This window comes from Onychostoma macrolepis, chromosome 03 (genome assembly GCF_012432095.1).
Source record: "Onychostoma macrolepis isolate SWU-2019 chromosome 03, ASM1243209v1, whole genome shotgun sequence".
Classification (NCBI taxonomy): domain Eukaryota; kingdom Metazoa; phylum Chordata; class Actinopteri; order Cypriniformes; family Cyprinidae; genus Onychostoma; species Onychostoma macrolepis.
Genome location: NC_081157.1, coordinates 43,183,093 through 43,205,686, shown reverse-complemented (window position 1 = coordinate 43,205,686; position 22,594 = coordinate 43,183,093). Strand labels below are relative to the sequence as shown.

At 37.4% G+C, this 22,594-nt stretch overlaps 1 protein-coding gene across 2 annotated transcripts; it reads left to right on the top strand.

Annotated features, from left to right (window-relative positions):
* Positions 1–1,232: 1,232 nt before the first annotated feature.
* On the top strand, positions 1,233–21,231 carry casc3 (casc3 exon junction complex subunit). 2 transcript variants are annotated; one of them, XM_058770142.1, is made up of 14 exons: positions 1,233–1,315; positions 2,655–2,921; positions 3,777–3,807; positions 4,075–4,127; positions 9,404–9,598; positions 9,795–9,940; positions 10,122–10,298; positions 14,408–15,243; positions 15,355–15,416; positions 16,418–16,526; positions 16,738–16,854; positions 18,669–18,874; positions 18,978–19,100; positions 19,627–21,231. In XM_058770142.1, exons 2-14 carry the CDS (start codon positions 2,736–2,738, stop codon positions 19,663–19,665), a joined length of 2,280 nt encoding a protein of 759 aa, XP_058626125.1. In that variant the 5' UTR covers positions 1,233–1,315; positions 2,655–2,735; the 3' UTR covers positions 19,666–21,231. The 2 variants fall into 2 exon arrangements, with proteins under 2 accessions (XP_058626125.1, XP_058626124.1); XM_058770141.1 differs by having other exon boundaries at positions 4,072–4,127; positions 19,627–21,213.
* Positions 21,232–22,594: the final 1,363 nt, after the last annotated feature.

Sequence of the window (22,594 nt, the reverse complement as noted above, 5' to 3'; positions counted from 1 at the left end):
TGTGAAATTTGGCTAACAGAAACATAAATTAATTATGTAATATTTCCTGTATTCTCTTGTGAGTATTCAAATAAAGAAAGCATCTTTAAAACAAAAAGAAAAGTCACTTACAAAATAAGATTGAATAAACATTGAAAAATCTGACCAACATTTTTCTGTGTAGGTGCATTGCCAAAACAAACGAATGAAGACTCCTTCTGAGGAATGACAGAAACAGCAGTTCACTTCAAGCTCGTGCACAGAAATGAAACTTTTTTATTATTATTATGCAATTATGTACATATTAATACAAACATATACATCTCACAACAGTAGTAGAAAAATGTAAAAAAACAAGTGTATGTACATGGGTACAAAAAAATAAAAACAATTTGATCTTTGCCAGGGGGAAAAAATAAAAATATTTAATTAACGTGACATAGTGCTTCATAGGTCTTTTTAGCTTTTCTGTTTCTAATATTGTGCAAAGTAGTACCATATTGTTTAATTTATTTTATAAAATGCTCACAAGCTGGCTTAGCTTTAGCCCATTTCTTTACATGAATATGATACTTTCCAAGTAAAATAATTAGTTGTGTAAGAAAATAAATTTTACTTTTAGAATCAAAGGTATCTTGTTTAAAAACAAATAAGACATCATACATTTCTATTTGTATTAATGTTCCAAACATCCTAGAAATGAAGTTAGAGACATCTATAATCTTGAGTATACACATTGAAAGAAAAGATGAGTTACAGATTCACCACAAAAATCACAAGAGTTTTCCAAATCCAGTTTGAGGGTGATTTTTAGACTATGGGCACTTTTATGTTCTTTGGTCATATTTTTAAAAATACATATAATTTTGGACAAATTCCTCTTTCTTTGTCAAACTAACAATAAAACCACCTTTAAAACTTTTTACTACCTTTCTATTATGATTTTTTCATACTTTTCAACCTCCTTATAGGTGTCAAAATCACTGTTTTCTCCTTGTCGCACACCCAGACTTTTAAACTTCAACAATGAAAATACAGTTTAAAAATGTGACTTATCTGGTAACTATTAATGTACCTGAATTAAGCACTAGTAAAAGAATTAAAATACATTATAGTATTTAATGTGAGACCACTATCAATATTACTTTTTATACAAAATATAGCTGTCGCACAGTATTGGTGTCATTTCCACCACAACACTGTAATGTCCCTTTAAAACGTTCCTGTGAAAGATTGTTTAGGTGGTTTCTATGGAAATGTTCAGTGACATCAGAGCACATGTTGGACTTGGAGGGAATTAAAATTTTCATCAACAACATATGGAAGAAAAATCCAGGTAAATATTGCTTGATCAGTTAATATATTTATTCTACGTCATTTCCAAGCATACTGTACCTTCAAGGGTGTTTTTAAAAAGCTAAAAATTGTAAGTTAAATAAGAGTATTTTGCATACATGAAATGCTAAGTTTTAATTCAAAGCTAATCAGTGAAGCTATCTTCCATTTTTCACAAAAAACTACAGAAATGTAATTTCCACCACACTGCCTCTGTGGTGGAAATGACATTTATGGTTACAAAGTACAATTGATATGTTTAATGGCTTTGTGAATTGAGTTTAATGAGTGTGATGAGTTTAAGACTTTTTCTAATACATATCTCTGCTGTTTCTCTACATTCATGTTAATTCATTGTCATTTCCACAACACCCTGTCATTTCCATCACCACACACATTTTTTTTAAATATTGAAAAAGTTCTCATCACACGTTAAAAATGTATCCACAATGTATGAGATCATGCTCTACTTAATATAAAAATTCAAGTTATTTATTTTCTAATAAGCTCTTAGTTAATTTATTTCACTGACAAATGTATAATTATTGGACATTGTGGAAAAACTGGTAAAACTAGTTAGAAAAATGATCTTAGACAATTTTTGAGTGGCATAAGTTATTCTATTTTTAAATAACAGCTGTATAGTGAGATGCGGAAATTACATTTGTTCATTGCAGGTTGGAAAAATGTAAAATATTAACAATTTCTCTTGAAATCTAAGCTTGTCCTCTTACAGACCTTAAAACTAGACAAATTATTTAAACTTATGAGAATGTTACGTGACTTTTTTTATTCAACTTTACAAGGCTAAATGTGCCCCTATTTGAAGAAATGCCCTTGAACCGTTCAAATAATTCTTTAACAGGGTAAATTCTGTGTAATATTTTAAAAGACACCTCTTTTACCTTATTACTGATGAAAAGCTTATTTGTTATTGACCATACTTTCTTCCACTCGATGTTTTCATATTTAGATGAACACAGAAACGAAACCGCGCAGATTAATTAATCTCTCGCACATCACCGTCGAGCTTTTTTATTTATTTATTTATTATTATTATTGAATGCTTGAAAAAACCAATAACAATTGTCATCACTGTCAAATCACAACAATACAACAACAGGGTCAATCAGTCTTTCAGTCCAGAAGAAGTGCCAAGTCCTTTAACAAAGCCATTGCTTTTAAATTCGCAGAGAACTCAATAGATTCAAAATACATTTTAATTAAAAAAAAAAGTTTAATTAAACGTTAAGTTAAGGCTAGAAGGGATACTTACGGCGCTACTGCGCATGCGCACATCAACGCACACTACTCACTCGCGCGCGCCTCCTCTGACTCAGAAGGGAACAAGAGGATATGACGATCGCACGAGCCCCCACAATTCCGCGCGCAGATCCGCTTTCCCTTCCTTGAGAGTTAAGATGGCGGACCGGCGGCGACGGAGACGGCGCGCCTCTCAGGACAGCGAGGAGGAGGACGAGTCCGCCTCGGGCTCCGAGAGCGGGAGGTCGGCGTCTGGCGGCCGGAAGCCTCGCGCAGTTGAGCCCGAGCCGTTGGAGTCGCCCGTGGAGCGCGTCTGCGCCAAGAGCAAAGATGAGTCGGAGTGTGTGAGTGTGTGGCTATAAATCTGCTTTTATAATCAGGGCCGATCTGACTGTGTGCGCGTTAGTGTTTCACACGGTCTAAACGCGGAGTTAGTGTCATTTAAAGATGTGATAAAACAGTAGGCGTGTTTTTTGTCTGTAACGTTAGCCCTTGAGATTAATGTTCAAGTATGTAACAGGCGCCTAGTTCTTAACAGCGATATACAGTTCCTGCTGTGTCTGTGGTTCTTCTTCCATGTAAATGTGGTGTTGACTTCATTTGACCTTAAAATGTCTTGCTTTTCGATCATCTAACGTAACCCAGTGGTTCTCCATCGTGGTCCTGGAGGCTCCCCGCGTCCTGCGCGTTTTGGATGCCTCCTTTATCTTCCACACCCATGATTCAGCTCATCAGCTCAGCCTGTGTCCTAAACAGCCATCCTAAACTGAATTGTGTGTGTGTCAGATTAACGAGACCCCTAAAATACATTGGTGGACCTCTAGAAACAGGGTTGAGACACATTGATACTTGGATGAAGGTGAATTAGTTATTAGTTTGTATCTGGTTGGTGTAAAGATGCTGTCAGATATTTAGGCTATTGATAAGCAAACTGGATGACATTTGAGGTTCCTAGGTGTTTGTTATCTGATCTGTCGTTCTGTAATGGGAAGAGAAAGAACTGCTGACCGTGAAGAGGAAGTTCAGCGTTGTTTTAAACTGGATGCACCATATGTTAACAATTTTGCTTTTCTTGATTTGTTCCTTATGAGTCTTTAATTCTTAGTTTGAACATCTAGATGATTTTTTTTTTTTAAATTAAGGCTTCTTGTTTATTAAGTGTGCTTGTTTGTCTGAATGTTTGATTCTGTTCTGTTTAGGAAAGTGAAGATGGTGATGGTGTTGGTGAAGGTGAGTGTATTTTGTCTTTTTGCTGCTGTCTGTCTTTGTGACTTGAGTTTTAACATCAAGCTTTACTCTCAAAAGAGACCGAAATTATTGTTATGGTTTATAAGCTACACCAGTTTTAGTGCAGATGTGTGTGTGTGCAGATGATTGCTAACAGGTGAAATATTTATGAACCGTCACTGTTGATGAGCAGTTCTATAGCCTATGTTATATTTGCTCTCAGAAACGTGAACAGACCTGCTAAAATGGCTGGTTTCTTTTCTTCAGCAGTCTTATCGGACTATGACAGTGCTGATCTGGAGGAGAATGGCTCGCACACTGAGGTAAGTCTCTATGGCAACGCCGTTTATGGGGAAATCAATCAGTTTTTTTAAAGACAATGCTGTGATAAATCTGTACAGAAGCAGCCTGGGCTGTGTAGAGGAGACCGAATGTCTCCATTGCAGCAGAACTGTGTTTTGCTCAGTCATTGTGAGAGTGCTGCCTTTTCTTTATGGAGATTGTGAATCTGTGAGCATGTTTATTGTTTAACGTAGTAGTTTTAAATCTAAAGCTCAATATGGGCCTCCCGAAGTACTGATTTAGAAAAAGCTGAATTAAACGAGACTCCGCTTGGGGAGGTTTTTGTTGAAATTGTCTCAAGAATATTTTTGCTCCTCTCTCGTGGCATTATGAGTACTGCCAATGCCGAGCCCCATGCTGTTAGTGCATCTGTAGTCCGCATCTAATTTTAGTAGACATGACGCACTATCCACACTTTTTGCTGCTCTTCCTTCCTCATGCAAGTAGCGTTTTGGTGATTGCGGGCTCATCAGGTAATTTAGGCGTATTGGAGAGCACTGGGGCTCATTGCTGGTGAGGTGGTGGTGCCTGCGGGTGGAGTTGAATGGGGTTGTTGTAGTTCTCAGCTCATCGGGTTCAGTCTGGGCTGCTGATGTTCCACTTTGTTTGGTGTCCTAGCAACTAGGGCTGCACGATAAATCAAAATGAAATCACGATTAGACAGAAGCTGCGATTGTCATGCGTATCTTTCAGTGAAGCACGGTTCTGTGATCGGCAGTAAATCTCCATCCGAAGGCCAGAGGGCGTTCTCGTGCGGAAACTCCAAATACGCCCCACAGAAGAAACCTAGGAAATCCCTATACCATTTGCTGAATAAACAGAAGATTTAACTGTTTTCATTGATTCAACGTGACAATATATGGTTTATCTGAGTTCTTATTATAATTTTTATTATAATAAAGTATATTTATAATGCAATGCCTTTATCACTGCTTAGAATACTATGAAATATGTTGCGTGCCTTATTCTGTGTAAAGCCACATCTCACAGAAGGATTTATTTCTAACACTCTGCTGACGTTATGAAGTGAGTTTGGAGTAAAAACATGTTATTAAATGTGGTATTTTCACATGCTTTCAGATAGAGCAGCATTTACTACACAGAGCCATAGTTCACTGAGAAGCTGCATGAACAGCTGTCATTATCGCGAACGATTTCGCGATAATATTAATATCATCTGCGATTTATTTTTTTCTTTTCGTGCGTGTAACCTGTCAGAGAACTACAACTCTGTAGTAAATTCTGCTCCATCTGAGAGCAGGTGATGGAGATTTACTGCGGATTACAGAACCGGCTTTACTGACAATGTGCATGGAAATTGCATTCGATTTAATCGAGCAGCCCTACTTGCAACCTATTCTACACAATCCTTACTCTTCAGACCTACGTAAAGCTGGCTTTAATTCACTGCAGACAAGCACAGTCTCCTCACTGTTTCAAAATGCTGGAGATTTCCTAACAGGAACAACCAGGATAAGATTTATCTTTTTATATTCTTTTTGAGTTGGACATGTTTTTGTTTTGTAATGTCATATTTATTTTGTCTTGCTGAGCCGATAATATGTAAATGGTGAAAATTAACCAAATGATTCTTGGGAAAAAATAGTGTATACTGTCCACTTCTATGTAGTGAAATCAGTTGACACCAGTCTTTCTCATGAAATATTTATATTTTGCTGCTATATTGTTTAATTCTTATATACTCTCTGATAGGGCTGTGCAATTAATCGCGTGCGATTTGTCATGCGCATCTTGTCAGTAAAGCAGTTTCTGTGATTAGTAGTAAATCTCCATCACGTGCTTTTAAATGGAGTGGCATTTAGTACACAGAGCCGTAGTTCACTGACGAGCTACGAAAAACCACATTCATAATTGCAGGTGAATCTTCCCAAAAGTCCTACTGTCTTAGCATGTTACTAATGTTTTGAATTGGCTTTTATTTTGGTTTATTGCGTTTTTCACTTTAATTTTAGTAGGCTAATTTGCACATTTTGTCAATTATTTGTATCTTAGCGTTTTTTTTTTTCCAGCATTAGTCATTTCAGTACAGTTTATTTCAGTCAGCTTCCAAGGCAACATTTCTATTTAAGTATAACTTTTTATGTTTTTATTTTTTTTATTTTAATAGTTAACAATAACTCTTGCTGATGTTAAAAAGCTTGTTGTTTTGCTTATTCTGGTTCAAATGCGCTGATATTTTTTTTTGCTGTGCTTGCCACGGAGCAATTATGCAAATAAGTACGGAGTAATATTATGTCTGTTTAAGGTTAGTTGCTTGTAGCTGTGCATAACTTACTGTTTTTACTAGAGCTGGGCGATATGGCCAAAAAATGATCACTTTGATAATTGATTTAAATGTTTTTTTTTTTTTTTAATCAGTCTATCAAGTTTTCGCTCCTAAGTGAAAGTTGTAGACACCTGACCCTTAATTGTGGTTTTAAACTACTCTATGGTCATAACATGACAAACACATTTTTACAAACACTTCACGGTTTCAGAATCAGAACGAGCTTTATTGCCAGGTATGTTTACACGTACGAGGAATTTGTTTTCATGACAGAAGCTTCCACAGTGCAACAGAATGACAGCGACAGAACAAAAAACACAGATAATAAAAAGAAGAATTAAAAATAGAACAAGTTAATAAGGAATAAGAATATACAAATTGACTATTGTATGTACAGGTATATTATGTGCAATTTGAAGTGTAGACTTAAGTATGTGTGTTAGCTAAATAAGTGTATAATAGTGTTGTGTGTTCCACAATTGTCAAGTGTTCGACCAGACGCCAACAGTTCAAAGAGGGAGTGTGCTGGATGTGAGGGGTCCAGAGTGATTTTGTCAGCCCTTTTGTTCACTCTGGATGAGTACAGTTCTTGGAGAGTGGGGAGGGTTGTACCAATGATTCGCTCAGCAGTCCGGACTACCCTCTGTAGTCTTCTGAGGTCAGATTTGGTAGCTGAGCTGAACCAGACAAGTTATTGAGGTGCAGAGGACGGATTCAATGATGGCGGAGAAGAACTGTTTCAGCAGCTCCTGTGGCAGGTTGAACTTCCTCAGCTGGCGAAGGAAGTACAGCCTCTGCTGGGCCTTTTTAACAATGGAGTCTATGTGAATGTCCCACTTCAGGTCCTGGGAGATGGTGCTGCCCAGGAACCTGAATGACTCCACTGTCGTTACAGTGCAGGGGGTTTTCCCCTGAAGTCCACGATCATCTCCACAGTTTTGAGCATGTTGAGCTCCGGGTTAAGTCTGCACCAGACAGCCAGCTCCTTAACCTCTTGTCTGTAGGCAGACTCGTCACTGTCCTGAATGAGGCCGATGAGTGTGGTGTCGTCTGTAAACTTCAGGAGCTTCTTTTAATTCTTTACACGTTTCCAGTCATTTATCCTTAACAAAATCAATATCTTAATAGAAAAATTAGTTTCTTAGTTTTCTGCATGTTCTTATGAGTGATATTGTTTGAAATCATAAAAAAAAAAAAAACTTTTAAGCCTCTCTTCAGCTTGTTTGCAGTGAAGGCTGCAATGTTAATAATATTACTTTTTATATGTAGTTAAATTTAATTCAATTATTCTAATTGTTTGGGTTTTATTAATATTAATCATTGGTCTTCCATGGTAGCATTTAGATCATAACTACAGTTAAAACCACACATATGGCACCTCAATACCATGGCAAAAATGTACCTATATGCTTTCTAAGTATGTGTATGAAAAACAGTAGTCTAAATACATTAAGCATAAACGCTTAAATGCTATAGTTTTATAGTAATTACTTGTTTAAAACATGTCTACATTAATAATATAATATTTTATACGAATACCCACATTTCTGACACAATACCATGGTGCTGTTAGTGTTACTACTGTAAATCCATGGTAAATGTTGACTATTTGTAGTTTAAAGCCTTCTGACTGTCGTTGCACAGTGCTTCTCCTGTTTGTCAGTGCTGTTTCATCAGTCATTTGTGTTTTTCGCTGAATTCAAGTGCTTCACACTGGATCTCACAGCGATGTTTAGTGGTCACGTGATTTATCAGCGAGTAAACGCATCTGCTCTAGTAAGTTTGCACTGTGCTGCCGTTTGAACTTTGATTCGAGTGGATAAATGGTCCGTGTGGCGCTCTTCAAATGAGTCGTGCTGTTTCACTCCGCTTTTGGTGCATAAATATTTATTGAACTTTTGATTATCATTTTATCAAGAAATTATACTACCGCTCAAAAGTTTGGGATCAGAACAATTTTTAATGTTTTTAAGGAGTTTGTTACGCTCATCAAGACTGCATTTATTTGATTAAAAATACAGGAAAAAATTGTGAAATATTATTCCGATGTATATTAAAATAGAAAAATGTTTTTACATTAAAATCTAATTTATTCCTGTGATGCAAAGCTGAATTTTCAGCATCATTAATCCAGTCTTCAGTGTCGCATGATTCTTCAGAAATTATTCTAATACGCTGATTTATTATCAGTGCTGGAAATTGTTGTGCTGCTCTATTTATTTTGGAACCTGTGATACTTTTTTCAGGATTCTTTGAATAAAAAGTTAAAAAGAGCTTTTATTTAAAATAAAAATCTTTTCTAACAATGTACATTACAGTTCAAAAGTTCGGGGTCAGTACATTTTTATTCTCTTTTTTTTCCTCAGCAAGGATGTTAAATTGATAAGTGATAGCAAAGATTTATATTGTTAGAAAAGATTTATATTTTGAATAAATGCCAAAAAAATATTTGGCAGCACAACTGTTGAAGGATCATGTAACACTTTAGACTGGTAATAGCTGATGGAAATTCAGCTTTGCATCACAGAAATAAATTATAATTTAAAGTATATTAAAATAGAAACCATTATTTTATATTGTAATAACATTTTGCAAGATTACTGTTTTTCTTTTTTTCTTTTGTATTTAATCAAATAAATGCAGCCTTGATGAGCGGAAGAGACTTCTTTAAAAAACATTACAAGTCTTACTGATCCCAAACCTTTGAACGGTAGTGTATGTCGTGATAATTATCGTTTTAGCACCCATCCCTAGATTACTTTAGTAAGTACATGTAATATGTAACAAAGACACTGTAAAGTAATGTTACAGTTTGTTCTTGTGATCTTTAGAGCTTCAGTGAAGCTACGTTCCTCTGTGTTATTAAAATTTGTTTAAATGTACTTTATAGGAATAAAGTTTGATGTGATGTGACCAGTTTTGGTTTGTTTTCTGACCTGAGAATTGGTTATTTGGCACTGCTTGTTTCAGGGAGGAGAGGATGAGGAGGAGGGAGAGCATTTCAGTGATGAAGAGGCCTCACGACCTGCTGCGGAACCGAAGCCCGCTGCAGATGCCCCAACAGAGGAGCTTGTTGAAGAGGAGGAGAAAGATGGAGGGGGCAAGGAAGTTAAATCGGATGAGAAGGGCGATCTAGCTGGGGAGCGACAGAGTGGGGATGGACAGGTATGGAGGAACAGAACAGTGCTTCTTTTACTACTCTAAATTTCTGGAAGGGCTCCGGTTCAGTTTGTGTGGAAGGACTGACATTTTAAACAATTTGTTTTGGTCTAATTAAAACAATCCCAAATAATTAAAACAATCCTTTGACAGATTTAAAGCAGTAGGCCAAACTGAAGCTGAGACCTCTAAATGTTTACAGGAGAGCACAGAGGACCCTGAGAATAAATTAGGCAGCAAAGGCCAGAAGCTTGACGATGATGAGGACAGGAAGAATCCAGCCTACATCCCCCGAAAAGGCCTTTTCTTTGAGCATGACGTTAGAGGCCAGGCTACAGAGGAGGAGAGGTGAGAGACATGAGGGGTTTTCTTTCAGGGAAAACTCCCTTTCCAAGTATCAAATCAAATTTTAATTAATGTAAGTTAGTTGACGAGGAGTTTCAGGTGTTGAATTTGTCACAAAGCCACGTGGTTCATAGTTTTATTTTGTGCCGTCTCTTCCTCCCCCTGTTTGTCCATCTGTCATCAGGCCTAAAGGCAGGCACAGGAAGTTGTGGAAGGACGAGGGCCGATGGGAACACGACAAGTTCCGTGAAGAGGAGCAGGCGCCAAAATCACGCGAAGAGCTAATTGCTCTCTATGGTTATGACATCCGCAATGGCGCAGGGCTGAATGACGGACGATCGTACCGCTCCCGAAAACCCAGGTGAACCCCGTGTTTATTTCTATGTAGTTTGGAATTGAGTTGCTATTGGTAAAATATCATTTTAGTTGTTGAACTTATAGTTTTAGTATGCGTATGCACTAGTGATGGACTGATAAATTATCCAGGTTGATTATTTGGCTATATTTAGCCACTTTAAAAATGTTACCTCCTGATTAAAAAATAAACCATTTCAGTTTCTGCATTCATCAAATTTGATTAAAAAAAAATTATGTAAATTATATTTTATTATATATATTTGTGTGTGTATGTGTATATATAATATTAGGGCTGTCAAACGATTAATCGTGATTAATCTCATCCAAAATAAGTTCTTGTTTGCATAATATTTGAGTGTGTACAGTGTATATTTATGTATATATAAATACGCACATGCATGTATATATTTAAGAAAAATGTTGTTTATATAATAAATCTATTTATATATAAAATATAATATAAATATATAAATGTGTATATACATATGTATATACTGTATGTGTTTTTATTAATATATACAAACACGGTACACTTACATATATTATGTAAACAAACTTATGTATAAAAATACAGTACCATTTTAGAAGTTGGTTATATTTTAATTTAATTTCTGCACTTATTTTGATTTAATATGCATAAAATTTATCAGTGACAGTAAAGACATCAGATCAAGCATCACATACAGTATCTCACAAAAATGAGTACACACCTCAGATTTCAGCAACCATTTTAGTATATCTTCTCAAGGGACAATACTATAGACCTTTTTTCTGTTAGTAAACATTGTGATGCGTTTCTGTGGGCGGGGCTTAGCTGGAGGCAGAAAGATTCCACTGACCGCTTCACTAACGCTAGCTATGAAGTTTGTTTACCTTGTTTTTTTAACAATTGCTGGAGAAAATCCGATTTTACCTGCATATGTAGGGTCACTCACTGTGCAGGACCATTATTGTTATTTAAATAAGTTAACTTTAACGGACAAAGTCAGATTGGCCGACCCTATGCTCATGGATGGACGATCTGACAGGATTACCTCCGATTGAGTGACTCGAGTCGCATATAACGTTAGAGAAACCTAACGAGTAGTAAAGAGAAACTCACCTGTGTCTATCTAGTCATGAAGATGTATATTTCAACTTCAGCAGGCTATTTTTACAGCTAACGTTATGTGAGAGTGAACTGGGCCAAAATACAAAAAGTTAAACATTCAGTGTGATGATATATTATTTGAAGATGTATATATCATGGCCAAATAGTTATTTTAAATTATATACATCCTGTAAATTATGTAAGTTAAGTTTACAATACTTTACATACAGTACATTTAAAGGAAGATGTGAATAGTTTCTAGAAATTTGAACTTTCTGTATTTGATTATTCTTTCTTACTAAGTCCTTAGAAAGTCCAGCCACTATCAATCACAACATTGTATATTACAGATGATTAAGCATAAATTGTCAGTTTGTTGTTTTACACACATGCACACAGACATTATTTCATAGTTGTAAGATGTGTAAGAAATCTTTAGACACGTCTAACAAACCATAATCCATCACAACAAAAGGCAATACTTTATTTAACCTTTTCTGATGAGAAGTGAGGGCTGCAAACGCAAGCATTTTTGACGATCGTTTATGTCCAGTCCGCTCATTTTATCTTGTTTAACCACAGCTGTCGTCGGTTTTTTTGTCTGGCAGAGGTAGCAGGTATGCGATTAAAATTTCAAATTGGAGCCTGTACTACATAGATTCTTGCATCCAATGTCACAACAAGATGATATTTTAAGCTCATGTAGCCGAATCTGCACTGGTTTGAATGGGCCGCCTCCAGTTTTCCCTGTGTTTTGCCTCCAGCTAGTGTGGTGACGTAATCATGACGTCAGCGCAAAAAGGGTCTATAGAAATGAAACTTGTATATATTTTAGAGTAGTCAATGTGCAGCTTGTTTTAGCAGTATGAATTTACTGTCCTCTAAAAATAACTCAAAGCCATTATTGTCTAAATAACTGGCAACAAAAATGAGTACACCCTGAGTGATAAGTTATACGTCATTTAACCATGCAAAGCCACATGTCCTAATCATCATGTTCATGTTTTTGTCTGCTTGACAGGACCATACAAATTTGTGTATCTTGTTTTAGAGCAGTTAAAATTTGGTGCTTTGAGTACAATTCTCATACTGTCCACTGGATGTTCAACATGGCACCTCATGGCAAAGAAATCTCTGAGGATTTGAGAATCAGAATTGTTGCTCTCCTCAGAGATGGCCGAGGCTATAAGAAGTTCGGTAACACCCTGAAACTGAGTTACAGTACAGTGGCATACAGAGGTTTTTCAAGACGGGTTTCACTCGGAACAGGCCTCTCAAGGGTCGATCAAAGAAGTTGAGACCTCGTGCTGTGCTTCAGGTGCAGAAACTGGCTTCCAAAAACAGATGCATGAGTGCTGCCAGCATTGCTTTAGAGGTTGCAGAAGTGGAAGGTCAGATTGTCAGTGCTCAGACCATACGCCGCACACTGCAACAAGTCAGTTTGCATGGCCGCCATCCCAGAAGGAATCCTCTTCTGAAGCTGGCTCACAAGAAAGCCTGCAAACAGTTTGCTCAAGACAATCTGTCCAAGAGCATGAATTACTGGAACCATGTCCTGTGGTCTGATGAGACTAAGATAAACTTGTTTGGCTCAGATGGTGTCCAGCATGTGTGGTGATGCCCTGGTGAGGAGTACCAAGAGCATTGTCTTACCTACAGCCAAGCATGGTGGTGGTAGCAACATGGCCTGGGGCTGCATGAGTGCTGCTGGTTCTGGGGAGCTGAGGTTCATTGAGGGAAACATGGATTCCAACATGCACTGATACATTCTGAAGCAGAAGATGATGCCCTCCCTTCAGAAACTGAGCCGAACGGCAGCTTTCCAACATAACAACCCCAAACACACCGCCAAAATGACAACTGCCTTGCTGATGAAGCTGAAGGTGATGGAGTGGCCAAATGTGTCTCCAGACCTGAACCCTATTGAACATCTGTGGGGCATCCTCAAGCTGAAGGTGGAGAAGCGTCATGTGTCTAACATCCAGCAGCTCTGTGATGTCATTATGGAGGAGTGGAAGAGGATGCCAGCAACAACCTGTGCAGCTCTGGTGAAGTCCATGCCCAGGAGGATTAAGGCAGTGCTAGATGACAGTGGTGCCCCTATAAAATATTAACACTTTGGAAACGGTTTTGACATGTTCACTCAGGGTGTACTCATTTTTGTTGCCAGTTATTTAGACAATAATGGCTATATGTTATATTTAGAGGACAGTAAATTCATACTGCTATACAAGCTGCACATTGACTACTCTAAAATATATCCAAGTTTCATTTCTAGAGTATTGTCTCTTGAGAAGATATACTAAAATGTTTGCTGAAATGTGAGGGGTGTACTCACTTTTGTGAGATACTGTAAATGCTGTTCTTTTGAACTTTTAAATTCAGTCCTTTTATGTATTGTTTCCACAAAATTAAGGAGTACAACTGTTTTAGATAATAATAATAATAATAATAATAATAATAATAATAATAAATTATTATTATTATTATTTTAGCACCAATTCAGCATATTAGAATGATTTCTGACGGGTCAAGTGACACTGAAGACTGGAGTAATGACAGGAATACTTTTTTTTTTTTAATAAATAGAAAAGTTATTTTAAATTATAGTAATTAAGTAGTTTTACTCTTTGTACTGTATATGATCAAATCAAGCATATTAGTGACGATAAAAGACTTTCATAAACATTGAACTCACTAAAGAGTTTAACATATGATAATTCTAAAACTTTTTCTGGCAAAATTGTACTAATGTAAAAATAACTTGTTTGTTTGCTGGTTTTTATTGTTTGTTATACTTGTATTTTTTTAAATAGTTTTTGCCATGAAAATAGCCTATGATGCGGACATGGCATTAAATAAATATATACTACAACTATTACTACTTTCATAACATAAAAAAAAAAATCTTACTGAGCACAACGTCTTGGCCACATTTTTATTAATCATAATTATTTCCAAGATATTTGTAACGGCCAGATATGCAATGAGTTGCCCACTAATATCTCCATATTTCTTTGCAGACATGCTGGTTCACCCAGTCGGGAGCCGAGGCGTCATCGTGACAGTGAAAAGTCAGTTCGTACAACATGGCAGGCAACTCCACCTGGCCACCGCAATACCCCTCAGTCTGTTACCCTACATTCAGGCCCACCTTCTGCTCCCCCTGCAGCACCCAAATCCTCCAGCCGACCCTCGACTCAGCCTCCCCAGCGCAGCTTCCAAAGCAGTCGAGCCCTGTCGGCCCCCCACAGGACGGAAGGTCAAAGACACTCAAAGCCCAGTCTAGACGGTCCGCCACCTCGAGGAGTGCGTCCACAGCCTGTAGAGGGAGAGAGGGGCCCAAGGCTCAGGGGCCGAGGCTCACATGCTGTTCATGCTGAGCGTAGCCCGGTCATGGTGGTGGAGGACATCCGCAGCGAGGAAGATGAGGAGGAGGGTGAGATTCCAACAGTGACTACTACATATACCGCTCACCACAACAAGACAGAGAGAGAGAGGGTTCTGTCTCCACGGAAACAAGAGTCGGGCCCCGCTACGGAAGCGGGCAGTGCAGCCGGTAAGGCGCGAGAATCGTCTCCTCCTCAAGAGAGGCCGGTGGAAAAGAAATCGTACTCTCTTGCGCGGAGGGCAACGCGAACGCGACCGTCTGATCTCGGTAAGCAGGCGTCGTTAGAGGAGTCTTCGCCCGCGGTCCAGCAAGCCCCGACGGCAGCAAAGAGCGAGTCGTGGCAAGAGCAGAGTGATGCTGGAACACAAGGTGGACTGACAGGGCTCGACCAGGACCTGGCCCGACTCAGCCTGGCGGGGCAGAACTGGGCCCAAAGCCCACCCTCCTACCTGCAGGCCGAGATGAGAGGTAATACTTCATCTTTGTCTTAGGTGGTTTTACAGCCACTCTTTCTTTTCTTCTTTTTTTTTTTTTTTTTTTAAAGCTGGTTCACATTTTCTGCATTTTTGTTCCCAACAGGCATTCGTAGCTCCATACACATGGCAGGAGGCCCTCCACAATATGGAAACATGGAGGATATGGTGAGTCAACCCGGTCCATCAATAATTGCCTGTATAGATCAGAAAAATCCCAAATACTGAGTGATAAAAATGAAAAATCACTATCTATTTTCCAGATGCAAGTTTAGATGTTATTTTTAATTTATTCATGTACTGTATTTTCTGAAATCATCTGAAATGTGGAGTAATGTGTGTATTGCATAGCAACTTGTATAATGCAGGTAACATTAAATATATAATTTTTACTGAGAAAAGTTATATTAGTTTGTAAAATGCATTTCCCTCATGCAGGTAGTTTCAGTTTCGCTTAAATTCATTAAGTGTAGTTAAAAAACTACACTTTTTGCCTGGAAAGGCCTATCGTTTCATACCGTCATGTAACCACGATGATATCGAGACAGTTTTGCTATCGTGATACCACAATATTGATAATAAATCCCTACTAAATGCTGTTTAATTTATAGGATTTAACATGTGGAGTGCGGGGAACTACAATCAATATTTGTAGTGTTTATAATGTTTGTATGTTTCATTGTATTTACAGTTATTTATTTCTGAATATAGTGAAATGTGACTTGCACACTGCAACGTATCTTTTATATTGTCCTCTTATTTATTTACAACTCATTTTCTGGAAATACATTATGTAACAGATTTGACCTCCATAATTTAATCAAAATGTCTCTGGTCATTTGATCATTTAATTAACTTAAATCTGTCCCTGCAAGCTCACATTCATCTGCCTCTGATTTTGAGTGCAGCACCCACATCTCAAAAGCTAATCATCAATGGATGCACAAAACTCCCCAGCATTTTTATTTTTTTATTTTTTTTTACCTTTCGAAAATCCATTACACTCAGATGTATGTAACAGTATGGATGAAAAGATCTGTCACTACCGCAGTTTCATCATGACTTTAACACTAGTCTTAAAAGTATTTTCATTAAAGATCAGTTCAGTTTACTTGCTGATGAAAGTTGTAAGCTACAACCTTGTTTCCTCTGTTATTTCTTGTTATCAGGGTGTTGGTGGTGGCCGGGCTAAGCGGTATTCATCACAGCGCCAGAGGGCAGTTCCCGAGCCTGCACCCATGCACATTGGAGTCATGGAGGGTCATTATTATGAACCCAGTGAGTGCAGTACTGCTCTTGGCCCAAAGAGGGCAGTTTTAAGTTAAATGGGTCATGGGAACGTGTCCTAAAATCACCTACTGAGTAGTTAAACTTATAGCTAGTCCTTTATTTGAAAATTCAAGTGCTGTTAATTTAGGGAATGTCATATTATTTTCATATATTTGTGTGGCTGAACATCAAAGATAATAACTTGCATTTCCACATGCAGTGTCTTTCCAGGGACCAATCTACACGCACGGGGACAGCCCAGCAGCACTGCCCCCTCAAGGCATGCTAGTTCAGCCTGAGATGCACCTGCCACACCCCACCCACCCAGGACACCCAGGTGAGAGTTGTGAACATCTGCAGACTTCTGGTTGAAATTAGTTAATGGCTGCATAAAAAAATCGTAAATACTATTGGGAACTACTGATGTTTTTTTTTTTCTTTCTTCCTCCCTAAAATTCTAATAATAAACTCATGTTATGTTTAAAAATGAGTGGGGGTGCAAGAACGATTTTTTTCAAGAACTGATAAAATTAGAATAATAAATTGGCATTAAATAAAAATAGAATGGACAAGCATCTCTGACGCATTAAAAATACAAACAAATATTTTAATTTAACGTGCAAACAGCAGCATACAGAGCAACGGCAAAACCTGGATTCACACATCCTCAAATTATCACGCACCAACGGAACTTCTGAGAACATGAGAAAAACAGAATAAAATAATATAAAGAATAAAATAAATAGGTCTACGCTAAATGTATATCAAAATTAACAGACACTGAATCCTTCTATGCACTTTGAAGGACGGCATAGTTGTTTTCCCAACAGACAAAAAAAAAAAAAAAAAAAAAATATATATATATATATATATATATAGCAGGCCTACCTCAGTGTACGTGTGTGTTTTACCATGTCGACATGCCTGTTAACTGTTAGACCCGTGGCAAAAACACCATCACAAAAATCCCATCAATTTGCGGTGCGGGACTTTTCATCCACTGGTCATGTTTCTGTTCACGCCATATTTGCAGCAGCGTTGAGCAACATAGCCTATCACAGACACATCTGTTGATTTCATGAACAAAGAAACTGTAGAAATGTAAATTAGAGATTAATTGTGCAGTGTATAGCTTTTATTTTTAATTCTTACTGTAGATCATCACATCACACATCTTGATCAAAGTTGAGTGACAGCTTTCCAGTGATTTGAGGGAAGTGCCCTATAGGCTATAATCCATTCAGTATTTACATACGTTCACTCACGGATTCACTCTCTGATAACCATTTATCCAATATTGCCACCTGCCATTGTGTTACGTATACATTAGTTAACTAAGTGAAGGTGAAGCTGGTGCTTGCTCAGCGAAACATGTCTGTATGCACGCTGTCGACGCACGCCCATGAGTAAACAAATAGGCTACTGTTTGTATAGAATAATTTTTTTTCTTTAACCATGCAGCAAACTTTAAAAAAAAATTGTGTACAAAAAAAAAAAACGTTTAACTGATAGTATTAATCGGTTAAAATTCTTACTTTCGGTTAATGGTTAAATGGTCAATATGTGCATCCCTAAATCATACTTTTTATGGTCAGTTTACAGTTTAGGTTTCACCATAGACATTGGTGTTGTTTTAAAAGAATGTTGCCAAATAAACATGTTCTATTCTTACGTCATAATTTCTGACACTATTTCAACTGCTATTAACAAGATTTTCTTTTAATTAAAAATTGTAATTTCAAGAACTCATTGCCTTTTCCCTGGTCTGAAGATTGTACTTAAAGTCAGTATGAACTGAATTCACCCGATCTATTTTCTAAAGGCATGTAATTGATTTTATTGGGGTTCGATTCAGCCATGCATGTTGCGTTTATAAAAAAAGAAAATTAAAAATATTATGATTTTGATTTTGAATACAGGACTCTTGCCTGCAATTGACTACAAGCCTGCATTCAGATCTTCCTCCATCTAACAACCAATGGATAAAACAAAGTTCCCACTGTTTTTCTTTTTTTGATAATCCATTGCATTCAGAAGTACGTTGCAGTACAGAAGAAAATATCTCTTGCAACTTCAGTTTTCTTGATTTTAATCACTCCAGATGTTGCATCAACATTAACCTGTTAAGTGTTTTGTGGCATTTTGTTTCAGGCTTGCACCCGCATCAGTCAGGAGGGCCCATGCCCAATCCGGCTCTCTACGCGGCCCCACCCGTTTCTTTGTCACCTGGGCAACCGCCTCCACAGCAGCTGCTACCCCCACCCTTCTACCCCCCGCCAGGTGTGATGACCTTCGGGAACACCAACTACCCGTACCCTACCGGAGCTACGCTACCTCCAATGTACCCCAACCCCCAGGTGAGCCTGTTAAATCTAAATAAGCATTATCTGTATCCTGTGACACAGTACAGTAGTGAGTCTGACAGGGTTTTTGTGCATCTGTGCACGCGTCTCTCTCCAGGCACAGTCACAGGTCTACGGTGGGGTGACGTACTACGACACGGTACAGCAGCAAGCTCTGCCCAAACGCTCCCCGCCCCGACGCTCCTCTCATCCCGTTACAGTCAGACCTCCCCCTCCTGAGGTAACGGCATATTAAACATTACATCATTCATTAATTTCATCCAGGAGAGATCAGTCAGGTTGTGTGAATAGTGAGGATTCAATGCCGTATTGGTTACCTGCTGATATTAGAATTTGTTTTCATTTTCTCTTATGTTTAGATTTAGCTTTGCAGTGATCCAACAATCTCTTCATCTTTAAAAACACTTATTTAATGTTCTACTGATAGGTGAAGCTCCTCTGTCAAGTGGTTCTGCAAGACCAATTTAACATTTTTTCATGCTAACAGAGATAAAGTGCATATTTATGTGCATACACACTATATATACCCATTTTAACCCAAGTTACATTTGTGTATATATAATATACACAAATTACAGCAATAATTAAAACGATACTGAGGAGGGGGGAAAAGAACTTTATTTATTAATAAGGTTAGGGGATGGTAACACACAGAAGAAATGACTAATCTATTTGTTTTTACCTTTTTAAAGTATGACGGATGATATTTATAGAGATTAACGGTTTGATCTTTTCCCGTCTGTCAGGACCAGAGCAGAAAGCCCGCTGAGGAGATTCGCTCCTAGCTGACAGAGGACGAGGAGGCCGCCGCCGCCGTGTGTCAGGACCAGCACCGCTTTTGTATAAATTGAATTCACCATTTTGGTTTTAACTTTAGTTTTGTTTTGTTTAATACTGTTTGTGTATTCATTACGCCTTGCTTAGGTTCACTGTCTTCGTTCAAGGTTCTCTTTGCGGGTTTTTACGTATCTGTTATATTTCCAGTAATAACCAGCGAAGTGTTTACCGTTATCTGCTGTTCGGCTAGGAATTAAATGTGCAGTCTTGCACAGCGAGATGTTTTGGTTTTCACTAAGCAACTCCTGCGTCTCTGTCTCTAACAGATGAGAAATCAAATTGTACGAGGCTGCTGAACTTTTGAATAGAGTTTGTTTCGAATCTCCTTTTACTCTGTTGGGCAAATAAATGTTTTTATTGAAAAGGAGAAAAGCACTAAGACAAACTATAGTGTGTGAAAGATGGACCTGCATTATTAATTCTGGACTTAAAGTCCCGGTTTCAAAAGATAAAATATAGTCCCAAATCAGTGTCTTGCTTGAAATGGAGCTGTCAAGATAGCAGATGGTAATGACGTACATGGTAATGACCTTCAAATGCACAAATTCAAGACCTTTGTTGGGCCAAATTAAGGCTTTTTTAGCACGTTTTTTCTTTTCCGTTTAAGAGAGCTGTACCATTCTGACTGCTTAACCTGCCGTGATGGTGCTAGTCCCATTTCAGACTGATCAATCCTCCTTCCTCCATCTGTCCCTTGTAACTTTTGACATTGTACTGTGTTGAATTCAATACTGTAATTCTATCGAAGCGAACCGTTAACCTTGCCGGATACTGACCTACTTGACAGTGTAACTCGCTTGATTAGCTTTCTATTGTAAGTGTACATATTAAAGTATATTGAAGCCAGTGGTTTAACGAATAATACTAAGAACTCTAGTCATTTATGAAGTGCTGTCAGTATGAACAAAGTCAGCAGGGAACCTAGCCTAGGCCTGTCTTTCATTTTAAATTTCATTTCTAAAATTAATTTGCAATTATTCAATGTTTTTCTTTTTATAAATAGTTATGGTTGCAAATGTTTTCTTTCAGGCACACTGTACAGGCATGCATGGGTTTTATAGGTATATTTCTTTGTGAAAGCAATTCTAGATGGCAGATTTGACTGTGAGCTGTTATTCTTTGCCCCACTGTGGGAGTGCTATGGATGCATCTTTTTCAATTCTTCCCTTTATCATTGTTTCCGATGAAAGAAAAAAAAAAACCTAACAGTATAACTGAGATGTTGTCGTTCCCAGCGTTGTTTAGACATGGCTCATAAAGACTATTAGAATATGTTGTATTACTTTCTATGCCTTAAAGCGTTAATTGGTTTGATATATCTGTTTTTGTTTGATTAGACCTGACAACACTGTGAGGGCTTGTATGTTTCATAGTTGTTTGAATAATATTAAAAGTGTTTCACTTTTGCGATTTTATTTTGTGGAGCAATGTCAGGAGATGAAATTAAACAAAATGAATATAACATCTGACTTGTCCTATTTTTTTGTTTTTGTTTATTTAAACATGTTCACATAGTTTCCATAATTATCAGTATTGACAAATACAAATACTTAAATTAGTGCTGTCAAACAATTAATAACGATTAATACGTTTTTGTTTACATATGTATGTGTACTGTGTATATTTTTATGTATATATAAATACACATGCATGTATATCAGCAAAATGTTTATTAAATTTATTTATAATATAAATTACATGAATATAAATAAAGACGTAAATATTTTCCAAAAATATACTGCATTTGTGTATTTATATATACTGTACATAATACATATACACAGAATACACAGCCTATATTATGCAAACAAAAGCTTATTTTGAATGCGTTTGACATGGCACTAGTTTAAATATGAATGCTTATTTCCTTGCATTTAGATTACCTTCGTCATAATTTAATTATATTATTAGGATGTCATCTTTAGCTAACATTAATTTATTCTGTATATTAAAGTGTTGTAATGCCTAAATTTACTAGTAGCTTTTTTTTTTTTTTTTAAATGATTGTAAAGTTATTCACTTAAATAATAAAATTCAATTTAGTTTTATTTCTTAAACTTTTTAGACAATGACTTTAGACTTCTAATGTTATCCATAACGATTATCAATATACGTGTACTGTTAGGCTATTTAAGCTGTAGGCTAAATAAAGATTACTTCAAGTGGCCTATGTTTTAGAAGAAAATACCATTTCAGTTTTTCCACTTAAAAATCCTCATTTAATTCAGTGTTACTTGTTTCTTTGTAACTCTGAAATTTACTATCAATTTTTACCAGCAAGCATTTATTTGTTTGCTTGTTTAGACCCTGTTCCTTCACGAGCTTTGTCTTTTATTCAGCTCTACCATCTGATAAAAATGTCTCCACTTTGCTTCATCTTTCAAAGATGTCTTCATTTTTCAAAGAGATGAAATATGAGCGCTATTAGTAAAAAGCATTCTAGTCTGTAAACACAGAGAATGGTCGACCGTCCCTGCGTTTTTCTGCGTTGCCGCCTGTGGTTGTGTGCTAAACTCTGACTTTGCCAAAAGCGAAGCGTCGCCTTCTGCCGCATCCAACCCTGCCAAGAGGGAGTGACTGATGCGGCGGAACGCGCCGCTGCTGCCGCCTCAGCTCGAAATTACACCGCAGCCGCTGTGAGAGCCATAGTCAGGCGCGCTGCCTGCAGCCGTAATTTTGGTGTTCTTTGAGTTTATTTGACATTTCGCTTTGGATTTATTGTCGTTAACGAGACATTGCCGCGTTTGCATCTGTTATTTAGAGGAATAAAAAATACAACTTTTATTCCAGAGGCCATGCATAACGTGCATGCAAATTCAGGCGGCTGAAATTGCTTATGTTCACCACTAAACATGCGTAGCCGGTTTTAAAATGTAC